The sequence below is a fragment of the Spermophilus citellus genome (genome assembly GCF_964194105.1).
Source record: "Spermophilus citellus genome assembly, chromosome: 11".
NCBI classification, from domain to species: Eukaryota; Metazoa; Chordata; class Mammalia; order Rodentia; family Sciuridae; genus Spermophilus; species Spermophilus citellus.
Window position 1 is genome coordinate 105,618,732 of NC_138192.1, and position 27,336 is coordinate 105,646,067.

The 27,336-nt window shown below is 34.8% G+C and overlaps 1 protein-coding gene across 2 annotated transcripts in view; it reads left to right on the plus strand.

Moving 5' to 3' along the window:
• The window catches only part of PARD3B (par-3 family cell polarity regulator beta), a 1,004,964-nt gene that overhangs the window by 113,932 nt on the left and 863,696 nt on the right, over positions 1 to 27,336 (plus strand). For both annotated transcript variants that reach the window (XM_081260439.1, XM_081260440.1), the window contains one exon: positions 19,351 to 19,452. In XM_081260439.1, coding sequence (XP_081116565.1) covers positions 19,351 to 19,452 — 102 coding nt within the window. The remainder of the gene's footprint in view (positions 1 to 19,350; positions 19,453 to 27,336) is intronic.

Genomic DNA, 27,336 nt, shown 5'->3' on the forward strand with positions numbered 1-27,336 from the left:
TAAGAATTTGTCTTGTGTGCTCATTAGTGGATGCATACAGGATGAGGTAGCAGGAGACAGTCTGAGGAATAATCACTACCTTCTAGTTCTTTCCCTTCATTTCATCTCATTCTTCACTGTGTTTATTGGGCATTAGTTTAAAAGCCTTGCATTGAATAGGAACTTTGGCAAATGTAAATATTTGATGTAAGCATTGTGTGGGCTCAATTTTAGCAAATCCATTTCTTTCAAGAAGAAGACTACAGAGAAAATGTTTGTACTGATTTAGGAATGTTAAGAATTTTGGGGAGTGGCTCCTCAGAATCCTGCAGTATGTTAGTCATGTTTGTGGCTATGATTTTCTTGATTTTTTAAAAATTTTGTTCTTTAATCCAAGCTTTTAGAAAGTACAACATGTCTCCATTTTAGGGTTTTAGAAAATGTTTCACATATATATTTACATTTAGTGTGTGTGGGGGGGGGAGGGAGGGAGGGAGGGAGGGAGAGAGAGAGAGAGAGAGAGAGAGAGAGAGAGAGAGAGAGAGAGAGAGAGAGAATGGCCTTGAAGAGCAGACTATGGCATCTGATCATGTGAAAGGTGGGGTCCCTGTCTAGCAATGCCCCACCCTCCAGCTGCATGGCTTCTGTTAAAAGGGCTACAGTGTCTCTGCCAGAGCATCAAGGATGCTCTTCCTGGTATGGCTCTTCTGTGCCATCTGGTTCAGGACTGTGGTCTTACACCCAAAGGCAGATTTCCTTATTTTACAGAGAGTGAGCTACATTCCTCAACCAGTGGATGAGGAATTCCAGCCATTCCAGCTATGTGCCTATGCCTATGACCTTTCTGTTTAACCCAGATCAAGGAGTACCAACTCAATCAATGAAAACTACTGTGTTGAAATTTTGTTTGAGCTACTGGCCAATATTGTGATATCAAGCAATATGTTTGATCTGGGCTTTTAGTTTCCTCATACACAAAATGAAGTAATTAGATAAAAGGCCCTGTTTGGTGAATTGGTAATTTTCATGAGAAAGGTGAAATTATTGAGATAAATGAGGCTTGGCACTGACATGATTGGTATGCTGTTTATTAAGCTGTAGAGATCTCCAAGTACATTGTGGCACTATTTTGGAAAGATGTATGGGATTGCAAATGTTGAAGAGTTTTGATCATGACTTTGTTCTCAAGTAGAGCATAAAGCTTTTTGGTAGCCATTTATAGAATGATGACTGAGGGTTTCCCAGTACAGTTTTCTTAAATACTCTTGTCCTAACCAATCTTCTTATGCCTAAGTGTAATATTTTTTTCCATGTGGCAATCACTGGTAATTGAGCAGTTGTTGAGCTCAGGCTGTGGTTTCTCTCATAGTGGGTAAAAGAAGCATGTTAAGATGATGAAGACGTTTCCCATACACCTGAGATGGAAACTTAGAGACAAATAATAGTGGCAAAATGAAATAATAGAAACAAAGCATGAATAACATAATAGAGGTAGTAGGAGAAGAAATAAATTCCAATTGGAGAGTTGAGAAAGGATTCATAAGTGAGATGAATACATACCTGAGTTGGGCCTACAGAGATGAGAGATAATATTAAAATAGGAAGAGGAAAATAAAAGGTTATTTTGGGCAAGGAAGGAAGGACATTATGGACTGAAGCAGTCAAGGACATGGAGCACCTGTCTATGGGAAGAGAATGGAGTTTTTCAGAAAAGTGTTGATGGGGAAGACCAGTAGTGACTGTTACTGTAGTGTAGGCAAGAGATGGTGTCTTATATAACTAGAGGAATAGTTGTGGAGGTGAAGAAAACTGAGGTCAACTTAGAAAATAGGATGGATGGCATTTCTTTCTTTTTTTTTTTTAAGAGAGAGAGAATTTTTTAATATTTATTTTTTAGGGTTTGGTGGACACAACATCTTTTATTTTTTATTTTTATGTGGTGCTGAGGATAGAACCCAGCGCCCAGCGCATGCCACGTGAGCGCGCTACCGCTTGAGCCACATCCCCAGCCCCTGGATGGCGTTTCGTATGGGGGTGAAGCAGAGAAGTGTAAGAATGAATCCTAGATTTTTGGCTCTCATAACTAAAAAGTACTGCCATTCACAGAGAAAAGAAATAAGGTTTTCAGAAAGAAAGTCATACACTCAGTTTTGGGCATCTATGTTGAGAAGTCAGATTATTTGATTTCAGTAACAAATCCTGGTAGACGTGTTTGAGATCCATCTACTTTTATGTAGAGGGACAGGCATGGATGAATTCATTAGGGATAAAACATCTGTATAAATAAGCAGAGTATCTGTGATTCAGTGAACACTGAGAAATTTAGAACTATTGGCTGTGTGGAATTTGCTTATTCACAAAAGAAACTGAGAACTGGCCACATACAGTCTAATAGCATGAATACAAAAGGGAAAACTTGTACAGACACATTTGAGAAAGAGGGTGATGAAATATTGAGAAAGATATGGTTAGGAAGGAGAATGGAAGAAAGACCCAATCATGGGTGTTATAAAAATTATTTAGGAATGATCTTAAAAATATTGAACATTATTCTCTTTGCTTCAGGTCTTCTTCATAAAAGTAAAGACCTGTCTTATTGTTCATTACTGTAATCCCAGCAAACTTGGAGTCTATGCATATAAGGCAATGAAAAAATGTTGACAAATACTCAAATAATTATTTTTTATCTATAATTATTCAGATATTTCAAATTGCTGTACATTTGATTTACAAATGTGTCTTAGGTCTGACCTCTCTTTTGAGCTCCATTCCTACATTTTTAGTTGTTTGTTAACATTCTTACTTGGATCACCTGGCTTCTCAAGTTTGATACTTTTTCTACCTTCAGATTTCTTCATAATACATTCATCTGTTACAGATTTTAAAATGGAATCTCTTATGGTCTGGAATTTCTGTGTGTGAGCACACACACCTGTGTGACTCCTTGGGGAGTCAAAATTGTGCAAATTACAATGCTTTCATGACAGCTTTATACAGTATTCCCACTGTGCTTTATGCTTTTTATGTAATCACACTAAATAAGTTTTTGGCTTAAATCAGGGTGTTGTTAACAAGCAACATGAATTTTTGAACTCTGCCTTTTAGTGTGTGAGAAAAGATAGAAAACTTTCAGAGACAAATAAGAAATAGTGTACTTAATGAGGAATATAAAAAGAGAGTTAAAACTTTGGTTATTCCTGTATAGAAAAAGAAAAAAAAAAAGACTTTTGATGGCAAATCTGCATGTCCATCGTAGCAGGAGTTATACATATAACCCAAGACTTCTTTTAAGTCTGAAGTCTTATGCATCATGGGGGTAACCTAATCATTTCCCTAGTGTGAGAGAACAGTTTGGTTGGAAATAGGTTGTCCCCGTGATGAGCATGACTGGGGCCAAAGCGGCAGGCCGTTGTAGGCAGTCAGTTACATCTCACTGGTCTTAGTCTTCTGGCATCTATTTTGATTGGTAAGTGCCTTTGTGTTTTGCTTTAGATTAGAAATTATAAATGAACTTTTGGGGTTTTTTTAAGAATTCTTATTGATCCAAGTATTTTAAGAATAATTTTAATTATAAATTTTCTATCTAATTAAAAATCTCTCTTGTCTCTTGAGTTGTCTAAAAACTAATGTTGTTCTTAGGGATAATTCTCCCAAGTGTCAGACCAAAAAGTGACGGTTCACCTTCAAAATTAACACTGAAAACTTCTGAAGATGTATATTTTTAGTTATGTCACCAGCTTCATTTATAACAAAATACATCTTTGAGGTAGGTTGTCTAACAGACTTTTAAAAAAAAATTATATTTGATTTGGAATGATTGTTAGAACTGTTAAGACATCTTTCCACCCAAAGGACAATATAGTCTGTTTGATCCTTGTAGTTGGCAGAACAATGACCTCACGAAGAAGTCCACTTCCTAGTCTCTAGAACCTGAGTATGTTACATTACATGGCAAATGACAATTAAGATAGCTGAAGGAATTAAGACTGCTGATTCGTTGACTGTAAAATAGAGAGATGAACCTGATTAACCTGGTGTGCCCAGTGCGATCACAGGGGTTCTTATTTGTGAAAGAAGCAGAAGAGAAGCTAGAAGCTTGGACTTTACTGCTGCTGATTTTGACTGTAGGGGTCATTAACCAAAGATTGTGGGCAGCCTCTAAAAGTTGGAAAATACAGAGTAACAGACTTACCCTGAAGCCTCCAAAAAGAAACTTAGCTTCTTTGACACCTTGATCTTAACCTAAGGAGAACTGTGCCAGATTTCTGACCAACAGAACTAGATTCAAAACATGAAAGGTTCTACAGGACACTTGTAGAAACCTTCCTAGCTATTTGGCTACATAAATGTCTTCTCATATTCTAAATACTAGGCATTTATAATTTTCCTAGAAAAATGAACATAGCCGGGTATGGTAAGCACACACCTGTAATCAGAGCAGCTTGGGAACCTGAGGCAGGAGGATCACAAGTTCAAGACAGCCTCAGCATCTTAGACCCCTGTCTTAAAATAAAAATAAAAAGAGCTCAGTAGTTATGCACCCTGGGTTTATTCTGATACCAAGGAGGAAAAAAAATAAGAAAAATTAGCCTATTTTTACTTTGTGTGATCAGAGGAAAGCATGTTCACTCTCATAAAGAATAATATTTCTTACCTATACAAAATTGGCATAATATGTTTTGCTAGTGAATGTGATTATATTTACCTTTATGAATATATTGATTATAAAAATATCTATTGGATTATTTATTATATATATTTGATATTGAGGTCAATTTTCATAGCTTACGTATCAAAAGTAGCCCAATCTAATTCTGAGTAAAAGGTAGCCTATAAAAAAATAACATATTTGAATATTCTTATCTGAGTGGCTTATCCCTACAAGGAATGATGAATAGACATTTGCTCAGTAAATGTCAATAATGTCTTTTTTTTTCAACTTTAGGAATAAAAATACCCAGAAGTATAATTATTTTTGCAGAAAAGAACATATCTATTTTGGAAACTTATTTATTTATTTATTTAGAGAAAACTTTTTAATATTTTTCAGTTTTCAGTGTACACAACATCTTTATTTTATTTTTTTTATGTGGTGCTGAGGATCGAACCCAGTGCCCCGCGCATGCCAGGTGAGCGCGATAATGCTTGAGCCACATCCCCAGCACTCCCTTTATTTTGGACTTTTATACTATAAAAGTAAAGGTAGGGGCCTGGGACTGTTGCTCAGTGGCAGAGGCTTGCCTAGCATGTGTGAAGCATTGGATTCAATCCTTCACACCACATAAAAATGAATAAATAAAGGCATCTGTCCATCTACAACTACATAATAATAATAATAATAATAATAATAATAATAATAATAATGATAATGATGATGTAAAATAGAACTGACAGATATAGGAAGTGAAAGGGCAGAGGGGAGAAGAGTTAGGACTATGAGGTGCTCTTTTACCCTGAGAACTAAAGAGATGCTGTCTTTAGATGGTAGAATAAAAACAAAAACAACTCCCCCCAAAAAAACAAACAAACAAACAACAAAAAAAACAAAACCCTGAAGTTTACAGTATTCATTTTGATGATAAAGCTAACTACTAGTGAAAACAAAATATTTCAATAACTGTGTTAGGAGAAGGAAAGGTGGAAATGTTGTAGGACCCTAAATGCATTAAGTTCCCCTCAATGATCTAAGGAAGTCAAAAGATGATTTCTGAAGTTAATTACTTAGGGCAATCAGAAATGCTTATTTAGAGAGAAGGTGTTAATATTCAAAAGTACTGAAACAAATGTCTAAAAGAGTTGCCTCTGCATCATTTCAATTTTAAAAATCAACGTAATGCTTATGTATGGTTTAAAGCAGGGTTGGAAAAACATTTTTGTAAAGTCCAGTCAGTATTTCAGCCTTTACAGATTATATGATCTCAATCACATGTACATTGCTTTTGTGGTGCATAAGCAGCGCAGACAGCACTCAAGCCAATGAAGTCAGTTCCATTAAAAACAGTGGTCAGGTGGCAACTTCCCACGCAGACCATGTCCCTGAAGTAGCCCCTTTAAACCCTTTGTCTTTTAATTTTTTTCTGTAATTAAAAAAATATGATTCAAGGAATAGCAGTATACTTTTATTTCTAAATATGAATCTTCAGCTGTTTCTTAATCCATCAATTTTAGACATTACCTGTTTACATCCTATTAAGGTGGTTGAAAACACTAGCTTGCTTACAGCTTTGCCCTCTTTCCTTTGCCTCCCAAAAGTATTGCTGGAATTTTTAGTTAATTCCGTAATTAGTGTTTTTTACTATTCTGACCATGCTGATACTGTTCACTCTTGACCCAATAACTGGAATTGTTTGTTGTGCAGAATTTTGGTTTTTCTGACATCCATGTATTTTATTTGCTGAGTTTCTTTCTCAAGTAGTTCTTTCTACTCCTAAGAGTTGTAGAAAATGGTTCTCACTACAATTTTTTTCCAGAGTAAAACCCATCATAAAATCTATCAGTTTTGTGTTTTCTTCTAGTAAGACTGCTCCTGGAACTCTTAATTGTCATAATCCAATCAGGGCTGGTTGTTCTCTAAGGTCCAGGAGGTTAGCATATTAATTGATGTCACTATTTGAGAATTTCCTTTCTATGTCTTCTCTATTGAATCTTCTGTTTCCTGGGTCCCTCATTTTGTTGAAGCACATTGATCTGATTACCTGTGAGGAATGGTGGGGAAAGAGGATTTACCTGTAAGGCTGGCTTCTAGCTTTCTGAGATTGCCATTTAAAAAAAAAAAAAATCTTTTAGTTGGAGTTGGACACAATACTTTTATTTATTTATTTATTTATTTATTTATTTATTTATTTTTATGTGATGCTGAGGATTGAACCCAGTGCCTACCACATGTTAGGTGACTGCTTTATCACTGAGCCACAATCCTAGCCCTGGGGTTGCTATTTTATTGCACATGTAAAGCAACAGTTTATGGGCCACATTGGTCTACAGAGTACATTTCAATCACAGAGAAAAACTGGGAAAGAGAGTTTCCTCCTGCCCCAAATTTTGACATATGAAAAACTTCTCTTGCAATTGGATACTTGTGTTTCTGGACGTTTTGCTCATATCCTGTTGACTTTGTTTTCCAAGCCAAGAGGCTCTCTTTGCCCTCTAAAACTCTCAGTTTTCAGGAATTACACGAAGTAGTAATAATGGGCAACGTTTGTTGTACATGTGTTGTAAAGAGAGGGCTATGTCAGATGCTGGGATTACAGAAGAATATGAGACAGAAATGGCTCTGCCTCTGTGGGATTTAAGGTTATGGTGTGCCAAGAAAGGAAATATTTATATATGCATCAATGCATATGCCTGTATATGTACGTGAATATGTAGTAAATTTCTCACAATCCAGTGAGGGTAGACTGTGTGGGGAAGCATGGATTTCTTATTGATTTAAAGCTCCCCCCCCCACACACACACACTCTAAACACTTTCATTTTGTGTACAGGGCTAGATTATCCTCATTATGTGGGACATTCCATGTTAAGATTGGTGTGCCTTATGATCAGGAGTTTGGAAGGACATTTTTGGGAGGCAAATAACATACAGGTTCCTTCTGCCTTTCTGGAAATATTTTTATTTAAAAGAAAAGGCACCACAACCATATTTAGTAATGATATAAATCTACTAGAAATTTATTTTGTAGAGGAAAATTTTACTTGGTGTGGGGCAGGGTCCTCTTGGTGATGATGGAGAAAATAGTTAATACCATGTGCTGTTTCTGTACCTCTTCCCTACGTGTTCAACCTGATGCAGGAACTAGTTTTCCCACTGTCATCTCAGGGTTCTTTTTCTGAGTTTCGACTTTTACAAATGACAGCAAAGGTTCTTGCCCAAGGGTGTACCATGTGTTAGTAGACCTGATTTCCCTTCTCCCGTCTGCCACTGACTTGCCTCCAGTCTTTGCTCAGATGTTACTCTTTCAATGCCTGGTCTGACCTTCCTATTTTAAAAGACACATTGCTGTATTCTTTACCCCGTCCCTATTCTCTTTTCTTTCCAAATTGCTTATCACTTACTAACATACCATTTAATTATGTTTAATTATTATCTCTATTCTTCCTTCATTAAAGTTTTAGCTTTATTTCTTCCAGAGGCTGGGTTTTTAATTGTATTTTGTTCAGAGAGGTTGCAGGAACATTCCTTGTTGTGTAATTGGCAGTCATGGTTGTGTGGTCCAGGGTATTTCTGTTTCTTCCATACTGCTATTGCCTGTATCAAAAGATCTAGGTCACATGGTTTGAGCTTGTGCTAAGTATAAATACGATGGCTTGCTCTGTGATTACACCAGGTTTTCCCCACTTTTTTGTTATTTCATTCTGTTTCTCTTAGTCCTCACTCCTATGACAAATGCACAATGTCAGAAGTAGTTTTAAGAGCTAGGGACATAGAACACCATAGAGGTGTTGGAATCAGAGAGCTTATGCACTAGTTGGGAAGATCAAGCTGTAAAAATTAATAAATAATTGAATAAGGATAACTTGTGATCCTCATCATTACAAAATTGGTAGAGCATTAGCTCTAGAGGTAGTCTGAGAAGGGGATATGTGAGCTCAGCTCTGCCTACTTGCTTTTCTGGAGTTGCTGTTTTCTTTTAGCTACACCTGTGATCCATCTGTAGCTGTCCAGAAGAATGACTTTGTTGTTAGAAGAACAAAACTAACAGTAGCAAGCAATATTATCTCCAGTACTTTCAGAGATCAGAGACAGATAATCCCTCACTATTCATATTGCTGCCCTACTTAAAAAAATTTATAAACAGTGAAATGGGGGATTAAGTTGATGAGGTATTTGTTTATCTTGCAGTTAACCTACTTTTCTAAACACTGCCACCAGTACCTCTTCTGCTATAAATTAGAATTTTCCTTTCTGTATCATAATTTCTGTTCCAGTAAAGAGCTAGTAGCAATGGCTATTATCCACATAAAACTTTAAACCTTTCTCCCTCGTTCATATGCACAAAGGTAGACACAACTGGGAAATAGTATTGTCAAAGGCATATTTTGGAGTTACTGTACCAAGGTGTCAGCATTAGAACAACAAGGAAGTTTGAGTTTAATTGGCTGCATTAAGTAAACTGTGAGTTATTACAAATTTGTATTCTAAAATTTATTCTTTTTAAAATTAATTTTGTGGCAGAATATTTTTTAGGGTTTTATACGAGATAAATTATTTTAAAAATTAACAGCTTGCACTTTCTTTGGAGAGAGGGCTGCTTTCATTCTTTGGATGTAGGTTTTGCATTCCTTTGGACCACACAAGCTTCTAAAACCTTGGCATTGAGGGCTTTGGAGTATAAAATTTCATTGGAAACAAATAATGGAAAACATGATTTTTTTAAAAAAATCAGCTGTTTTCTTTAAAGTTATTTTAAATCATTGTATTTCATATTATTAATGTGGGTGTTTTAAAAGTATTTCATACTGAATTTTTTTTAAAAAAAAATACATGTTTCAATTAAATGCATTTGAAATGTGTTAATTTCAGACTTTTAATACTTGTTTTTTTTATATAATTTTAAGAGTGCATTGTATTTAATACTGATATTTATGTAAGGGTTAATGCATTTAAGAGTAAGCATTTAACTTGTTATTAGGTCTATAGAAAAAAAAGACTTCCATATTTTTGTGAAGACGTAGTGGGCTGCAATGATATGGATAGTAGATTTAAAACTAATTAAAATGTTCTTTATTTTAAAAAACAATTAACTAATTAAGCTCCTTATTTCTCCCAAATAAGTTTAGTCTAACCCTAGAATTTAAAAAAAAAAGGATATATATTTTTTTCTTTCTACTAAAGAAGAAAAGGCTATTAGTGATATTTTGAAAATTTGGATTATGAGATAAAAGGAATTCCCTGGAATCATCCATGCTTCTATACTTAAATCATTTCTGTTTAAAATTATACATCATGGAGAAATTTCTTTTGGTTTAAGCTCTGTTCTGTTTTCCTGTTAGACGGGAAGGCTGCTGTAGGAAATCATGAAGCCAGTGAATTTCTACCAGGTTTTAAATTTATGAATTTACTACTTAAGGCTTGAAAAAAATCTTAGGATTTTTTTTTGGGGGGGGGGTCAGTGGGAGGTGTGTAGGGATGAGTGTCATTTTAGAGTGAGAAATTACTCTTTTTAAAAAGAATGTTCTAATCAATAAAATTCTGTTATTTTTTCCTTCTACCACAGTAATTATTTTTATCTTGGGATTGATATTTTCTCAAATTTGTTTATTAAAGAATTTTCAGATTACACCTTGAATAGCATCAGATTAGGAAATTTTAAATAAGATGTGCCTGTAGACTTTGTTTGGAGATGCATTGTAATTGTGGCATCATGCTGTACTGCCATATCTATTATTCTTATGACATAGAAGAGATTTCTTTTAAGAAGTTTCTGTACCTGTGGTTTTAAAGCCCCAAAGATCTTCTAGGTTCTAGATACTGTAGGTCCAAGCATTGGGAATCTGTCCACTTCTTTTTATCCTATAGGATCCTTGAGATATGGTGACCCTAGCCTCCATTTGACTCCTAACAGGGTGCAGAGTATACACTCCATCATGCTACCTTTTCCATTCACAGATGACCTTTTTTGAGAGTCTTTCTTATGCTCAGTTTCCATCTACCTGTCTATTGTCCATGCAACTTTTTTGGAGCAACTCAAAACACACTGAATCTTGTATGTGGAAGCCTTCTAATTTGATGAGAAGTCTGATATGCTCCTTTAATTTGTATATGCTTACCCATAACTTAAGAAAAAGAAGAAGATACGAATTTGAATAGTGTAGCTAATTGAACTTGTATGAGCTGAGTGTGAGCCTCTATCCTAGAGTGAGAACAGATGAGAGACTCTGTTTGACCTCGGCTGTCTCAGTTCCCATGTGTTTGTGGTTGAGTCTCTCTGGCCCTAGTGTGAGTCTAAATGTTTAAGAATTTTTCACAGAACATGGTCTCCACCATAATCCAGATACTTCATCTGGTGCTCAACTGAAAAGATAATAAAATACTCCAATTAAACAAAAAGTAGTGTTGGCCTTACTGAGAGAAAGTATGTTCATTCTAATATGGTTTCTTCCTCAGGGATGTACAGGGATAATTTCATCGGTGAATTTTGCCTTACTTGATAGCTTTAAGAGCTCAGTGCCTTGTAAACTGTAGTTCTACTATATTTGAAATAGCAAAATGTTTCACTTTGAGTCTTTCCATTTGAACAAACCTAAATTAGTTCTGTGCACCCATCCCAAGACATATTTCTAGCCCCTATGATCTTTTATGATGTGGGTGTTCTCCAGCTGATTAACAATCCCCTCTTAAAATTTGACAAAAACTTCTGTAGTATGGCCACGTCAGCACAGAACAAGGTCATGACTCCATGTTCTGGACACAGTACTTCTGTTGCCAGAGCCTGAGATTCCAGCAATAACAATCTTCACAGACCCATCCCACTATTGACTCACTTAAGCCTGTGGTCAATTAATCCTCTCCTGTGTGTCCTGGCAGTTTCAAATAACTAGTGGCTAGTGAGCTACACATTTAGCTGGTAGAATAGTCTGGTCTTCCTTTAATTTGTTTTAAGATATTTTCTTTTCTTTTACTTCCAAGGAAACCAGAAATCTAGATTCATATCCTGAGCAGCTTTTGGTGGTCTTCATCTGTTTACCTGTAGATGTTTATTGTGTGAAAGGAGCCGTTATGTATTTCAGTTTGAAAGACATTCTTTTGGAAGTACAGTGCACACATAGGAGAGTACGCAGGTCAGTGTAGTAGCTCACAGAGATTAAGGAACTGAATGTGGTTCCACACACCCAGGGCTTTCCTCTTTCACTCCCTGCCTTTCTCCTCACAGAGAGTGGCCAGTCTTCTGGCTACTCCTTGTTAGTTTGTTATGCCATGTGCAGAGTTGTACAATATGTACTTCTTTTGTAGTTGGGTGTTCTTGTACAATGATACTGAGAGATTCGCCCAGATTGGTGCATGAACTTGTAGTTCTTTCTTCTTGCTGTATGGATTCCATTGCATGAACATACTACTATTTTATCTGTTCTTCTGGCAATGAATATTTGGATTATTTCCTGATTTTAAGGTATTAGAAATAATTCTGCTTTGAATATTCTTGTTCTTACCTTTGGTAGTAACTCTCTACTATACTCCTTTCACTTGGATACAAACCTATTTGTGAAATTGCTGAATTTTGTAGGACATTTTTGTTTAGCTTTATGTTCAGATATTACCATTTTCCGAAGTGATTGTGCACATTTACATTTTAATGGGTGTTGTATAATTCTGGTTGCTCCATATTGGCACATTCCTGACCTTAACCAAATCTTCCCTAATTTGAACAAGATTAACATCTTCATAATATTGAGTTTTCTAATCTGTCACAGTCTTCTTCAATTTTTAGTGCACATTGCACATTTCTGTTAGACTATTCCAAAAAATATTTGATTTTTTGATGCTATTGTAAATGTTATTTAATTATTTTTCTTTTACTTATTTTGTCTGCTTAATTATTTGTGTTTCTTGTTTTCTAAGATACTTTTTATTGTGAACTGGTTGTGATTATTCACAAATGCTTTTTCTGTGTTCATTTTGATGATCAACTAGTTTTTATCCTTTTTTCCTATTAATTTGATGAATAACTATGATTGATTTTTGAAAATTAAACTATTTTTGCATCACTGGAATAAATCACAATTGGTTATAATGTATTATCTTTTACATACATTACTGAGTTTACAAATGTTTAATTTATTTTTATTTAACATATGCATCCATGACAGACCAGTGTATAGTTTTCTTGTAATGTCCTTGTTAATAGTTAATATCAAAGATATGCTATCATCATTAAAAAAGTATAGGAGAATCTCTTCTTTTTCTAGTTTCTAGAAGCGTTTGTATAAAGATTAACACTATTTGTTCCTCAAATATTTGGGAGATTTTGCCTCTGAAGTCATCTGAGTCTAGAACTTTCTTTGTGGGAAGATTGAATTTCTTTAATTGTTTTTATATTATATTCTCTATGCCTATAGTTTTTTTTACTAAGTTTATCAAATAATTTGTTCATTTTATGTAAACAGTAAAAACTTTAGGACTGTTCTTTTTCTAGCTAATTTTTTTTAGCTTGTTTCCCTAATATATGTATCAAAGGGCATTACCAACCTGTTCAACACTGCTTTAGTTGCAATCAACAATTACTTAATATTTAATCATTTTTAAATTAAAAATACTTTCTCATTTCCTTTATTCATCTTTGGATTATTAAGAACTTTATTTTCTAATTTTAATTTATTTTCCATTTTTAAACAAGTGGACTTTTTCTAGATATCTTTCTGTAGTTGATTTTATTTTAATCAGAGAAACACATTTTTTAATTTTTATTTTTTATTGGAGCATTGTAATTACACAAAAAGATTCATTATGCTGTATTTTTGCATGCATATAACTTAATTTACTTAATCTCCTTTCTGAGTACCTTCTCTTTCCTGCCCCTTTTCCTCTCTGGATTGGCTTGCCTTTGGAGTTTAATACATGTTCCAAGTACACTTTTAAAGAAAGTGTTTTCTAATCTTTTTGGTTGTATTATATGCATACGTATACATTTGTGTGTGAGAGAGAATATATAAATATAAATAAAGTTAAATTTATTTATTGTGTTGATGCTTTTTTTCCCTGAGTTTTTGGTTTATTATAAAATCTCTCACTGTATGTGTGTATGCACATGTTTGTGCTTAAGATCTGTCCATTTTGGCAGAGTATTCATTGAAATTAGATTGTTGTATAGGTTAGAGACTTGCTTTCTCCATGTTGGACTGACCCTTTCCCCATAATGAAATGCACCCCTTTATATTTAGTAAAATCGTTTTCTTTCTTTCACATATTATTTATATGATGTTAGTATTCCTATACCCTCCTTCCCTTGGTAGGATCATGGATTTTTAGAGCAGGAAGGGAATTTATAGATGGTCTCATTCACCCTCATTTCACATATAACTTGGGCTTTATTATCTTGTTGTTGAATACATCAGATGCTGCTTTCAACCCAGCATAAAAACTCTGGGTCCCGTTGTGGTTCTCCTGAATTCTTTGGAAACATTGTTGATTAAAGGGGCCTCAGCCCATTTTCCTCTACTAGGCTTTTGTTCTGAGGTTTGTGCTTGGTGGATCTTTTTTGGGAAGGTGAAGCATGTTTTGAAGGTCATTAGAGGAGGATTGTAGTGATCTTTATATTTGTTACTTCTTCTCTGAAATGATTCTTTCCCTTCAGCTGTCCGTGCTGTTCTGCTAGGTTTCACATAGGCTTCCCTTTTTGTTTTTTACCTACATGGCCCTGTGGCTGGATCCTCAGAGACTCCTGTTCTCTGCCTGCCCGAGAGTCTCTAGACATGTTCTGACACATTCACCTTCCTGGGTGCATCATGGAGCATTTGATGACCTTCTGGTCTTGGGTGGAGGGACGAATGCCCCCAGAGGGTTATGGCAAAAGTAGCAAAGTTTTTTTTGTATATGCATATTTTCATAATTCTCTATCCAATGTTAGATGCCTCCAACTTCCACTTTGTTCTCAGCAGTAGGATCCTTTTCCACTGTTGCCCAAGCCCTCAATTCTATGATTACGAAGAATTATATTTTGAAACTTCTCCCATTTGTTTCTCTCAGTTGTGAAGCACTGGTAAGGCCACTTATATGAAGAATATGGAGCCTTGCATTATGTGTCCCTTTGTGTTTTCTGTACTTCAGCCTGTGTGTGTGTGTGTGTGGCACATCATGCAGGAGGCCATGGATCTGCATGCTCACTAATGATGAAGTATCTGAGGCCAGGAGCAATGTCAGCTTGCCTGGGCCCATAGACTTGTGTAAGGATACAAATAGACCTGCTCCCCTGCTGGTTCCTATTTAATAACTATGCACTGTATTATTATTTAATCTAGAAAAAAATATATATTTTCTACTTTTAAAAATGCCTAAGTTGGCTCTGCTGCTTTTTAAGCACATGACCTTGAGTAAGTCAGTTCACTTACTCATGCCTTGGTTTCCTCATCTATAAAGTGGATTGATGACTATTTTATGAGGTTGTTTAAAGATAAATGAGTTAGTCATATAAAACTCCTAATACCTGTTATACATGGCCTATAGTAAGCAATAAAATAAATTATCTGCAGTTTGTAATAATGAAAAAATTAATGAAATATCATTTTGTGGGTACACACCACCAAATACACATTGTTAATTGTATAAAGAAAACTCTTTCTGTTGAGTTCCATTCCACAGTTGTTTTTGTTCCTGCAAGTAAAACTATTCTTATAAAAACAAGAAGCCTCTAAGCAACTAGTTGCATTGAGCGTACCACTGACTAAATGCAGCCCTTCTCCTACTGTTGGCCTTTCTTTTGCAGTGTTCCCTCAACTTTGGGTTGTTGTTGCCATTGAAAATTTTTTTCTTGTCTTGTACCATAGACATTTTGCTCAGGAACCTCTAACTTTACCCTCTCTTTTGATTATTGTCACAATCCTTCAGTTTTAGAGTATCTGCCTTGCCAGTCTACTCCTTTAGGTACTGCAGATGGAAAGTTATTTTTCTATACTTTGATAAATATACATTACCCAAAGTATGGGGTCAAATTTCATCTTCAAGGTTGGGGATGTGGCTCAAGCGGTAGCGCGCTCGCCTGGCACGCGTGCGGCCTGGGTTCGATCCTCAGCACCACATACAAACAAAGATGTTGTGTCAGCCAAAAACTGCGCGCGCGCGCTCGCTCTCTCTCTCTCTCTCTCTCTCTCTCTCCCCCACCTCTCTCTTAAAAAAAAAATTTCATCTTCAAGACACAGTGGAGGGTATTTCTTGTTATTAATATCAATGCTTAGGGCTGGGGTTGTGGCTCAGTGGTAGAGCACTTGCTTAGCATGTGAGAGGCACTGGGTTTGATTCTCAGTACCACATATAATAAATGAATAAAATAATGGACCATCAACAACTACAAAAATATTTTTTTTTAAAAATCAATGCCTGTTTGGAATGATTTCTACATTTGATCATTAAAAACACCCTATGACTGTCTTCTTCCTGTAATGCATGCATTTTTGTTTCAGTTTATTTTTCCAATTTATCTCTATAGATAAATTTATTTTAATTTAAATATTTCAATAGGGTTTTACATAAATGTATATTATTTTTAAAGAGGATAATATATGTTAGAAGTGGAGAAAACCCAATGAGTGGTGTGTTATCTTACAATACTTTAATGATCCTGGGAACATAGGTAATAAGACTGTTGCAAAGTAAGCAAATGTGTTAGAGATATTTTCAAAATAATTTGAAATTTATATGTATTACAGATATTGGTGCAGTACAATGGTAAACTAAATGTCACAATCATGAAAAAACATGGTAAATGCTTCCAAGTGATTAATTGTGTGAACCAAGACACATATGTGAACATCTTTTCATATTTGATCAGTTTTATTCCTCATGGCAATAAAGCCAAGTAAATGAAATGCAAAATGTTGACTGCAGTGTAATGGTTGAAATTTTAACATGCATAAAAGAGTCAGGGTAAATTTATAGTCTTATGAAGGCTGTAGGCTGCAAATATTGAATGTGTATTCTTAATGATCTATGGCACCATGGCCAAATACCACAGGGACAGAACCGCGGTCGGTACATGCTGGTTATTGATTTTCTTTTCTTGGATGTATATATTATTAATCCTGAGACTGATTTCCTATGGCTCGTCTGTTTTGGTTCAGGGCTACATGTGTGACCATCATGAATCTACTCTTCTCCAGAGAATATATGAAATGACAGCATCCATGTGGAATAGGGAGTCATAATTAGAGTCGAGTAAATTCTGGTATTATATATTTAAGTGTTTTTTGGTCAAATACATTATTTCAAAATTGTCAATTTGCTTTTTAACTTGATTTAGTTGTATATTCTTTTGAATCAAATTAGAGAAGTGCCTTAGTTTCAAGTCCTGTTATTTTTCAGAATGTCTTAGGTCCCATGAGTGTGTGTGTGTGTGCAGGAAGAATGCACTGTGACTATCTTACCTGCCTGAAGGAATTCTCCTTAGCTAGGCTTTGGAGATTGCTGCCACTTGTCTGCCACTCTCTGTATAACTGATCACATCATATTTCCTTATATAATATATGTGTATATATATGTGTGTGTATTATATATATACATGTATATATATGTATATGTGTATATATATATGCATATATATGTGTATATATATATATATATATTTTAAATTTTCTCTTTTAAATCTGGACTCTGGTTTTCTTCTTGTTATTTCTAGACAGGAAGCAAGGTGGACTTTAACTTACACTGCAGTTGTTAGGGGAAATTGTTTGTCTTAGTTTTATGTGATAAAATCTGCTTTTACAAACCAAGCGCAAGAAAAAAGCAGACAACTTAATAGATGTCTGCTTTTAAGTATAAATATTAAAAAAAGCAAACCCTTTAGAATATATCACTTTTTGTAAACATGGTTGAAATCAACAGATTTCATCTAAAGAGCTTTAATATATCAAAACCCAACTCAGTGGAAGTTTATAGAAATTAATTAAATTGAACTCCTTTCATAAGCAGGCCATTTTTTACAAGGAAAACATAAACTCTAGATTTTGGTTGAAAGTCTAGGTAGATTTGGAGGAATATGTTGCTGTGGAGTCACCCCAGAATAAAGATTCTATTACCAAAGATTGCTTGGGGCATTCAGACAGTCCAGTGCCCATGACACAGTGTTTTGTACACGCCAGTACCCTCCCTGTTTGGAATCTCGCCTGCTATACTTCCTCATCTTTTATAGCACAATCTCCATGAGTCCACAAAGATCTCTGGTTACAGAATCTGAGTGATGGGTGTTTTATGCTTTTTTTTTTTTTTTACCTGATTACACTTTCACTGCTCATATCTTTGTAATTGCTATCTGGCAATAGTGAGGCATTTAAAGTTTCTTGGTAAATCATGAATATTTCTATGGTAAGTCTAGATTTAGAAGCAAATGAAACTCCTTTCAGATTACTAAGAATTGCTCCTTATGTACTATATAGAACACTTAATTTTGAAATGTCAAAAGCCTAGCTAAGGAGAATTCCTTCAGATTTTTATCCTGTCACTTTATAAGGTTGAATTACTGGAAAGCTATGCGCTTCGGCCACATTTCAGTAGTCCTCCAAATAGATGCCTTAAAAGAATTATTATTTAATAGTATGCCCTCGCCTTTTATCAGGGGTCAGTTAAAGAGAGAGCTATATGACAACCATTTCTATTAGCTTTCATAAAATTGCAGTTGCATTCTGTGGGTTATGATAGTTCTTACTTTTAATAAAGATTCATGTGATAAGGACTTAGAGCTTTATCCTGGAATTTCCATCTCTTTTCACACACTGGTATCTGTTCCTTTATTGGATACTGAGTACTTTATAGCTAAATAGTTTCCCACTTTGAGGGGCTTTCTAAGAATCACAGAACCAAATGGAATATAGCTTGGATATTCTGGTAAAATCTTTACTAATGTTTTTTCTTCACTTTCTTTTTGGTTTGTGTTCTTGTCTCATTGTTACAATGACTCATTTTCATATCTTTTCTGGAAAGGGAAATAACTGAACTAGACCACTCCTTTCCAAATTCTACTATCAGAATAAGCAATTCTTAATACTAAGCGATGGTTTAGTTGGAAGTCTCTTTAATCGCTACCTCAGAGAACTCTGTTCAACTCAGAACACGGTTTGCAATTTGCTGCCAAGACTCAGGAGGTAGGAGCTCTCTGCTTCATGTGTCATTTCATAACCTAGAGCTGAGGATGCACATAGAGCCTGGGATTTAAAAAGATGAAGGGCTTGGAGGTCACCCATTCCATCCCTATATTCTAAAGTGACAGCTATTGCAATCAGATTTCTGCCTTTTAGATTTTTTCTTTGCTTTTTTTTTTTTTTTTTTTTTTGACTACAGCTTTGGGACCTTAGTTTGAACATTCATTCCCCATTTCAGGAAGTACTCTCAAGAAGATGTTTCCTAGCATCCTCTTGGCATTATCTAAGTTGTGGGGGGTTATAAAAAGTTCTTTGAATATGCTTTTCAAGATACTGGAGCAATTTACATTTACATACAATTCATCTTCAAGGAAAATTGATGCAATATGTATACTTTGATTCACTGACTTAAACAGGGAAAAAATGCCAACCATTTATCCAAATAAAAAGATGACATTTGTTTTGGTTGTTTGAAAATGTTATTATTACTAGAGCATATTATTAATGAGTCAATTTATTTCTCTTAAAATTACATTGTATCATTGTTTAAAAGAAGATGGAGTCATGAAACATTTTTTTTCTACCATAGGATCCTGGTTACTGGGTGAAGATTCATCACTTAGAATACACAGATGGAGGCATCCTGGATCCAGATGATGTCTTGGCAGATGTTGTTGAAGACAAAGATAAGGTAGATGATTCTAAAAATGTTGCTCTTTGTTTTCCTCTATGGAGATGCATGTTTGCAAGAGATTGAAACCCTTAACAAACTCATGTGTCAATTATTATTAAAAGATACCATCTGTTCAGGTTTAACCTAGGCAGCCCATAAATCACAGTTCTTCATCAGATGTTTGGAAAAACTTTGTCAAGGTTTGGGAGCCTGTTTGTGGTGGCCTAATTAGCAGACACTTCATTCCCAAGAGTTCCTGATACATCTCAATAAATTAGTGTCAGCCACTGAGGTTGTTGGAATTTTCCTTGTGGTTGCTGGCTCTGGAGTTTATTCTTAGCCCTTGCTAAATATTCAGCTTAATGCCTGAGGTCTGAATGTGCTTTTCAGTAGAGAATATCACAGGGAGGAATGCCTCCTGAACTATTGTGACTATTTTTCTTAATGTAGCTGGCCACCAATTCTCTTGAGTAATAGTACTTATTTTCCCTGTCCTTGCCAATCCCCTTTTGTGATGGTCATCATTATACAAAATGTATGTATGAAGATTTGAAAAAAAATAAAATATTTTGTTATTAAAAAATAGTCCTTGTTTTCATTGCTGAAATTAAAAAAAGGACTAAATTGAATATTTCAGAAAGTTTGAGCCTGTTCTGCCACCTATGTGGGAATAATTCCATTGCAAATGCATAATTTTATTTGTATTTTTCCTGTGATACTAAACTGAGAAGGGTGTAAAAATAAAATATTCAATTGCAGTATGCTGGATTATTGCTGTTGAAACACAGTATTTAAAATTAATTCTGGGTGGGGTTCCTCTTATCAGTGTCTAATGTGTCCTTCAAAATTGAACTGTTTCCAAAATTTCTTCTATTATGTATCTATCCTTAGCATGGTTTGTACTATGCTAATTCATGTTTGTAACATGTTTTTCTGCAGTTTGGAGTTGTGTGTGTGTGTGTACACATTTGTGTGTTTTGATCTGGACTAGAATATGAAAGTGTGTGTGTGTGTGTGTGTGCATGTGTGATTTATTGAACTCAGTTAAACTTACATTTTTCTTTTTCTGCAAGATATTTTCTGACTCTTCAAATTTATATTCATCTTTGGAAATCAAACTTAGTTTGCTTTGCATGGAAACTACCAATTTTCCAAGAAATTTATCTCCCTAAGTAGCTTGTCAGCAGCCAGAGGACAGGGACAGGGAAACTTTAGTTTCTTTTGTGTTTTTTTGTGTTAATAGTGACCAGTGCAGTGTCCTACACAAGTCTGATTCTTTGGGAACACTTGCTGAATTAATGTCACTCTCTCCAGGTGACACTTGCTAGATAATTTTGATGCACTTCCTGTTTATTTAGTTGGTCTCAGTAAAGAAAAATGCATGATTTACTCTCAGGCTCCCAAGGGAGGGCTTTCACTCATTTTTCCCACTTGCACTTTCTGCTTCTTCCCCAGTACCACCCTTTTCCTTTGACATATTCTTGGTCTCTAGGGTTTTTATTAATGAAGGCTCTTCCTGCCTCAGATTTCACTAATGTCAGTGTATAAAAACGAAAAGCTGAAAAACGGCAAATTAAGAAGGGCCAGAAGAAAATATGTCCCCCCAGATTGGGGACATATTTCCAAGATTCCATTAGAGGAAGGATGATTCCATGAAGTGTGCCCAGAGAAATCATTTGTCCAATAGGACTCTTCCCTCTTCAGCATCCTTTTAACCATCTTGGCAAAGCTTGTTTCAACCATAATCCATTTACTAGATATAGAAACAGATTTATTACATGTAATCTCTTTTAATGGGACTCTACTAACATTACTAAATAAGGTGACACAGTAAGAAAATCAGCTAAAGTCCTAGTAAAGGATTCAAACAATTTGGGTACAGCTTTACATCTTCTCATTTTATTACATTTTTAATGTTTCTCTAATGAAGCCTAACTGGTATTGTTCTGCAGAGGTGATAATAATTTATATTTTTGATACTGTAAGAAAAAAAAATTACACTCCCATTTTTTTCTTTTTTTTTAAAAAAAGTAAGTGAAAAGGCATTGCTTGATTTATTGCTTTCTGTTTTTCTTTTTTTTTTCACTTTTACTCTGCAATGTTAAAATTTCCTTGAGATCCCTATATCTAGTATGCAAAGAAAACTCTGCCAAACCTATGTAAACTTTTTTGTTGTTGTTGTTATTGGATTTGTTTAAGCAATAATTGTAAGCTTGCCCAAGATCCTTTGAGGTGGTATTGACCTTTGATAAAATAACAATTTACCTATTATCAAAGTGGCTACCTAATATTCTCTTTTATTTACAATATGAATAAAAAGCAAGCAGAAAGAGTCTTAGATGGATGCACATGATCACTGAGTGAAAGCTGAAATACTTTTGTTCTTAGGGAAGACTCACAGTGAGTGAGTAACGATGGTCAGGAACTGTTGGTTTCTCAGCTATAAAGAGTGGGACAGGGAAAACAAACTTATAATTAGACTGTAGTATACATTGAGGTCACACAGTACATGAAAAACACATCCAGTGTACTTCAGTATAGACCAAAAACAAAAAAAAAAAAGAAGTTAAATGATACTCTGCATAAAATTAGAGAATGATATAGTTGTATTTGTTTTCTAAAAAAATAAAATAAATTTCAAAATATTTGGTCTGAAATAATTTGCTTTGATCTTACTTCTATTTTTTCTTTGGATAGCATAGTGCTTGGTGTACAAATACTGTCTCTTTGAGATTTTTTTGTGTTGTTTTTAACATGCTTTCCCATTAGACACCCACCCAGAAGAAACCAAGTGCTCACCCTGTTACACTATTTCATTATGTTTTGTCAAAATATTATTGAAACAGCTTTGGAATTTTGCATTTTATGATAACTAGTATTCATATAAAATGTTGTGCTAAAACTTAGTAATTATTTAGTTATGACAGTTATTCTCAAGATTCTTCAGCTATATGCATCAGTCTGTTGATTGAAATTCTTTGTGATAAATATCTAAGAATTACAGCATTATACTCATGTCTTTTCTCTAACTGCCAAAGGCAACCAACTTAGTTCACCAAATAACAACCGCTTAGCATTCTGCAGATCACAACCAAGATGCCATGGAGTAATATTATGGTAGTATTATTACTCCATTTTCCTGCTAGCGTTTTACTTTAGTTCCTTGGTGTGGAGGTTATGAAAGTACATAGAGGAAGTTCAGATGATGTTACAGAAATAAATGCATTTGACACTTCCATATTCTGGTTTACTTTAGAGTGACCCTGCATCAGGAACCATTATTAATCTCATTTTTCATTTCTGGAACAGTCTCAGAAATTATAAGTGACTTACCCAAGATCACACAGGTATTGCATAATAGAACCAGACTCTAGGACCCTGAATTACAATATTCAGACTCTATTTTTCTTCTATGCTGTGCCACATCATGTGTTGGGCATTTATATCAATAACTTCTAAGGAAAGTTCATCAACCATAAATTAGCATAAAGTTTTCTCTTACACAGTCACCACTATTGCTTAAAAAAAAAGGTAGGTGATAGACCCAACTATGTGGTGTAAAAAATTAATTCAGAATTAGTATGTGATACATATTTAATTCAATTAAAATTTCTGCCTAAAGCTTGCATCTCATTATATAGTGCAGTAATATGGGAAGATGTCTCTATCTCTGACTAAGCTTTGTCTATCATCAGGGCTGTGTTTGGAGAGATACTAGTGGCTTTTGTGGGCTCCATTTAGGGGAGGTTGATCCCTGAATCATATGTGGTATCTGGTTCTCAAGTATTATGATTTCAGTTCATCTCTATCTTCTCATATATACTAGGGCAAGTTTCTACATCTATATTAGCTGCATTTCACTGTATGTAAAATAGATATAATGTTAGTTCTTATAGGGTTAGCATAGAAAGCTATATAGGTAAACACTATAAAGTTTAAGTATAATATTATGTATGCTTAATGTTATCTATTATCTTAATAATACTATGGTAGTGTTATTACTGCAATTTTTACCTATGTGTTTTGATTTAAGCATTAACTTTTTTAATATTAAAAGCTCAAATAAACTATTTTACTATACCTGCTAACAGTTTTCAATAAACCTCTTGAGAATTTGTTTAGAAGGTATTTAATTGTTAAAAAATAATTTTCTAAGAAGATACTTGATTACTATGATAGACCATTTGGATTAGTGTATTAATATTTGAGAAATGAAAATGTCAGTTTGACTTAAGTTACAATGAGAATCCTTTTATCAGGACATGTTGTTTGGTAATGTAAGTATCATTCAGGGATCTATTATGGTTTTAAAATAGAGACTGGCTTGCACAATGAATGAACCACTGACCTAAAACCAGACATTCCATTCCCAAGCCCAGGTTGCTTTCCGAGCACACTCTGTTGCCCTCTAGTGGAGGCCAGTTGCCTAGGCACCAGATCATCAGACACACTTCCAGAACATGAGGAGTTATTTCTACATCATTTGAAAATGTTATTATATTTTTAATATAACTCACAGAATTAGACATGGATAACAAAACTAGAGTTTTCATAACTTCACCTATGCATTATGAATTCTCTAAGAAAGGTTACAGGAAATTCTTTGCCTTATACAACTTTAAAAAAAAATTCTATTCACTGGTTGAAAGGTTAATAACTGGTTGTGATGAAGTGTATAAATTTTTCAGTGTGTAGTTGGACAATTTATGATGTATATTGTGCTTTTCTGGGGAAGGTAGTTGCTAAGTTGGACTACTTTTTAAAAGAGTCCTGAATTATTTCTGAGCCTTCATTTTGTCAGTAAAACTTCTATCTTAATGTAGAGCACTTATTTTAAACATATATATATACACACACATACACACACACACACACACACACACATACATATACATACACACACAAACAAATTAGGATATGGCATTTTTTTTTTCTTTCCTGATAAGATTTTACTTTGGTTCCCAGGTGTGTTATGAAAGCACATAGAGGAAGTTTGGATAGTTTTTCAGAAATAAATATCCAGAAGTCCCAAAGAGTGAAAAGATTACCTTGGCCAAGAAATACTATTGCACACTTTTCAGTATTATTTTCTATTCATAGAATTGTAGACCCAAAAGAGACTTTAGTAATTTTGTGGCCCAACCTAATCATCTTACAAATGTGGAAATACCCGGACCAGGAAGAATTTATAGGAATCCATGTCTGTTGTTGATTTTTTTTCCTGAGTCCATTTCTGCATTTCCTCCCCAGGATCCTGTCAACATCTCATGTAGATCATAACCACTCAGCTTTAAGTTAACTTCCTCCACTGGACTTCCTGGAATGTTTCTGTTTTTGTTGATGGGGGCACCTCTCCTAGTCTTTCAACTTTGTACTTAGTTATTTTTTAAAATTTATTCTAATTTGTTATATATGACAGCAGAATGCATTTCAATTCATATTACACATATAGAGCACAATTTTTCATGTCTCGGGTTGTACATAACATAGAGTCACACCATTTGTGTTCATACATGTACTTAGAGTAATGATGGTTCATCTCCTTCGACTACATTTCCTCACCCCCTCCCTTCCCCTCCTTCCCCTTTTCCCTATCTAGAGTTTCTCTGTTCCTTCCATGCTCCTCCCACTCCTCATTCTATACCCAAAGGACTTAAAAACAGCATACTACAGGAATACAGCCACATTAATTTTTATAGCAGTACAATTCACAATAGCTAAACTGTGGAACCAACCTAGATGCCCTTTGGTAGATGAATGGATAAAAAATAATGTGGTATATATACACAATGGAATATTACTCAACATTAAAAGAGAATAAAATCTTGACATTTGCAGGTAAATGGAAATTGCAGGTAAATGGATGGAATTGGAGAATATAATGCTAAGTGAAGTAAGTCTATCCCAAAAGAAACAAATGCTGAATATTTTCTCTGATACAAGAATGCTGATTCATAATGGGGATTGGGGGCAGAACGTGGAAGGAATAGATAAACTTTAGTTATTTTTTAAATTTAGTTCATAAAGTCAGTTCATTCTCTTATTTATCCTGTTCTCATATATCTGTTCCCCTCTTTGCAATTACACAGCTACCAAATTTAAATTTGTAAAATTTCGGGCCAAGGTTACCATAATTGAAAAGAAAGTGCTCTTCTGTGACTCTGTTTCTTGTCCCTCAGCTGTTTTATGCCATGAGTGTAACACAGTTTTTAAGAATTTGGATTTGGACAGGGAAAGTCCACTCATTTCTCTGTTCTCTTGCTTGTGAGACTTTGGGCAACCTCATTAAACTCTTTGTGCCTTAGTTTCCTCAGGGGGCATTGGAACCAAAAAAAAGAGCAGCTATTTTACAAGTTAATATATGTAAACATGTTTAGGAGACTAGACAGTCACCAATAATTGTTAGGTGCTATGATAGTTAACATACTGCTATTAATAAGATAGAGTACATTTACATTATTCCAAGAATATTGCTTAAATCATATTCCTTTTACTGTATACAGTTGGTCCTCTGTGTCCATGGGTCCAACATCTGTGGATTCAAACAGCAGTAGGATCAAAAATACTCAGAAAAATTCCAGAAAGTTCCAGAAAGCAAGACTTGAATTTGCCATGCACCATGCACAGCACTCAGTCCACACAAATGAAGTAGGCATACCCTGCAGGAGTCGCCGCCACTTCACAGGTCCTCAGCCTGTCTTCATTTGTTTGACCATAGTGCGCTGTCTTAGTCATATACTATGTAGTTAGGACTATAATATCGTGTCTGTACTGAACTTCTGCAGGCTTTTTACCTTGCCATTATTCCACCAAAATACATTATGGCAACTAGCCACTTAACATTTACATTGTATTAAATACTACAGGTAATCTAGCAGCAATTTAAAGTATAAGGGAACATGTGTATAGGTACAATACATAAGGGATTTGAGCATCTACTGGTTTTGGTATCTGATGGGAATCTTGGAGCCAATCCACTATGTCAAAGGATGACCACTGAGTGAAGGCCGAACCTCATAGTCATGTATTCTACTCAGAGGTCTAAAGATGCTTCAAGCTATCTCCATCTTCTTAAACCTCCATGATAATGAACCTGCCATACTATTTTCTTATGTACCATGCCTTTATTGTTTCATATTTTTTCCCCTTAAAGTTACATTTTTCTAGTGTGTCCTTGTTCCTATTCTCTCCTATCTAGGGTTTAGTTCATGTACTATTATAAAAGTTCAGCTTCATGAGAGTCTTGGTTCTATCCACTGCTGTTTCTGGTGTCTGTAGTAGTGGTTGGAAGTTCCTAGCTACTCAAACAATTATAGAGTTAATGAATGAATTAATGAATGTTCTGAGGTCTTCAGTGAGCTATTCAACAACTCTGAACTTCAGTTTTCCCATGGGTGAAATAAAAGTGATAAAAGATAAATTTCTCATGGTGTCATTGGCGAGGTTGAGAAGTTGTACATGAAAATACAATGGAAATGACAAAGCACTAAATTCATGTAAAGAATGTATTTATTCCTGCTGCTCAATTTTATTGATCTCGAAGATCCAGATCAATTTGTATTTTTTTCCAAGTCAGTGTTTGCAGATCATCCCAATTCGAAGTGAATTCTCTGTAATTTTATAGAAATGATTAAGTGGTCTCCCTTACTTTATCTTTTACTGTGAGCTATTCCCATTTGTCACTTACCATGTTGAAATTCTTTTGAAAAATCTGTTTATGGTTTAGCTTCTTAAGCCTTAGTTTTGTCTCCAAATGACTTGGATGTGCTTTTAGGACTGGGATGGTTATTTAAAATATTTAACACCTAGACTTCTTATCTGTAGTTTGGCATTTAATAAAGAGGTTTGATTTTAGTCATTGATAGAGTTTAGACTAGAATCAAAGATTGCTAATTATCTACC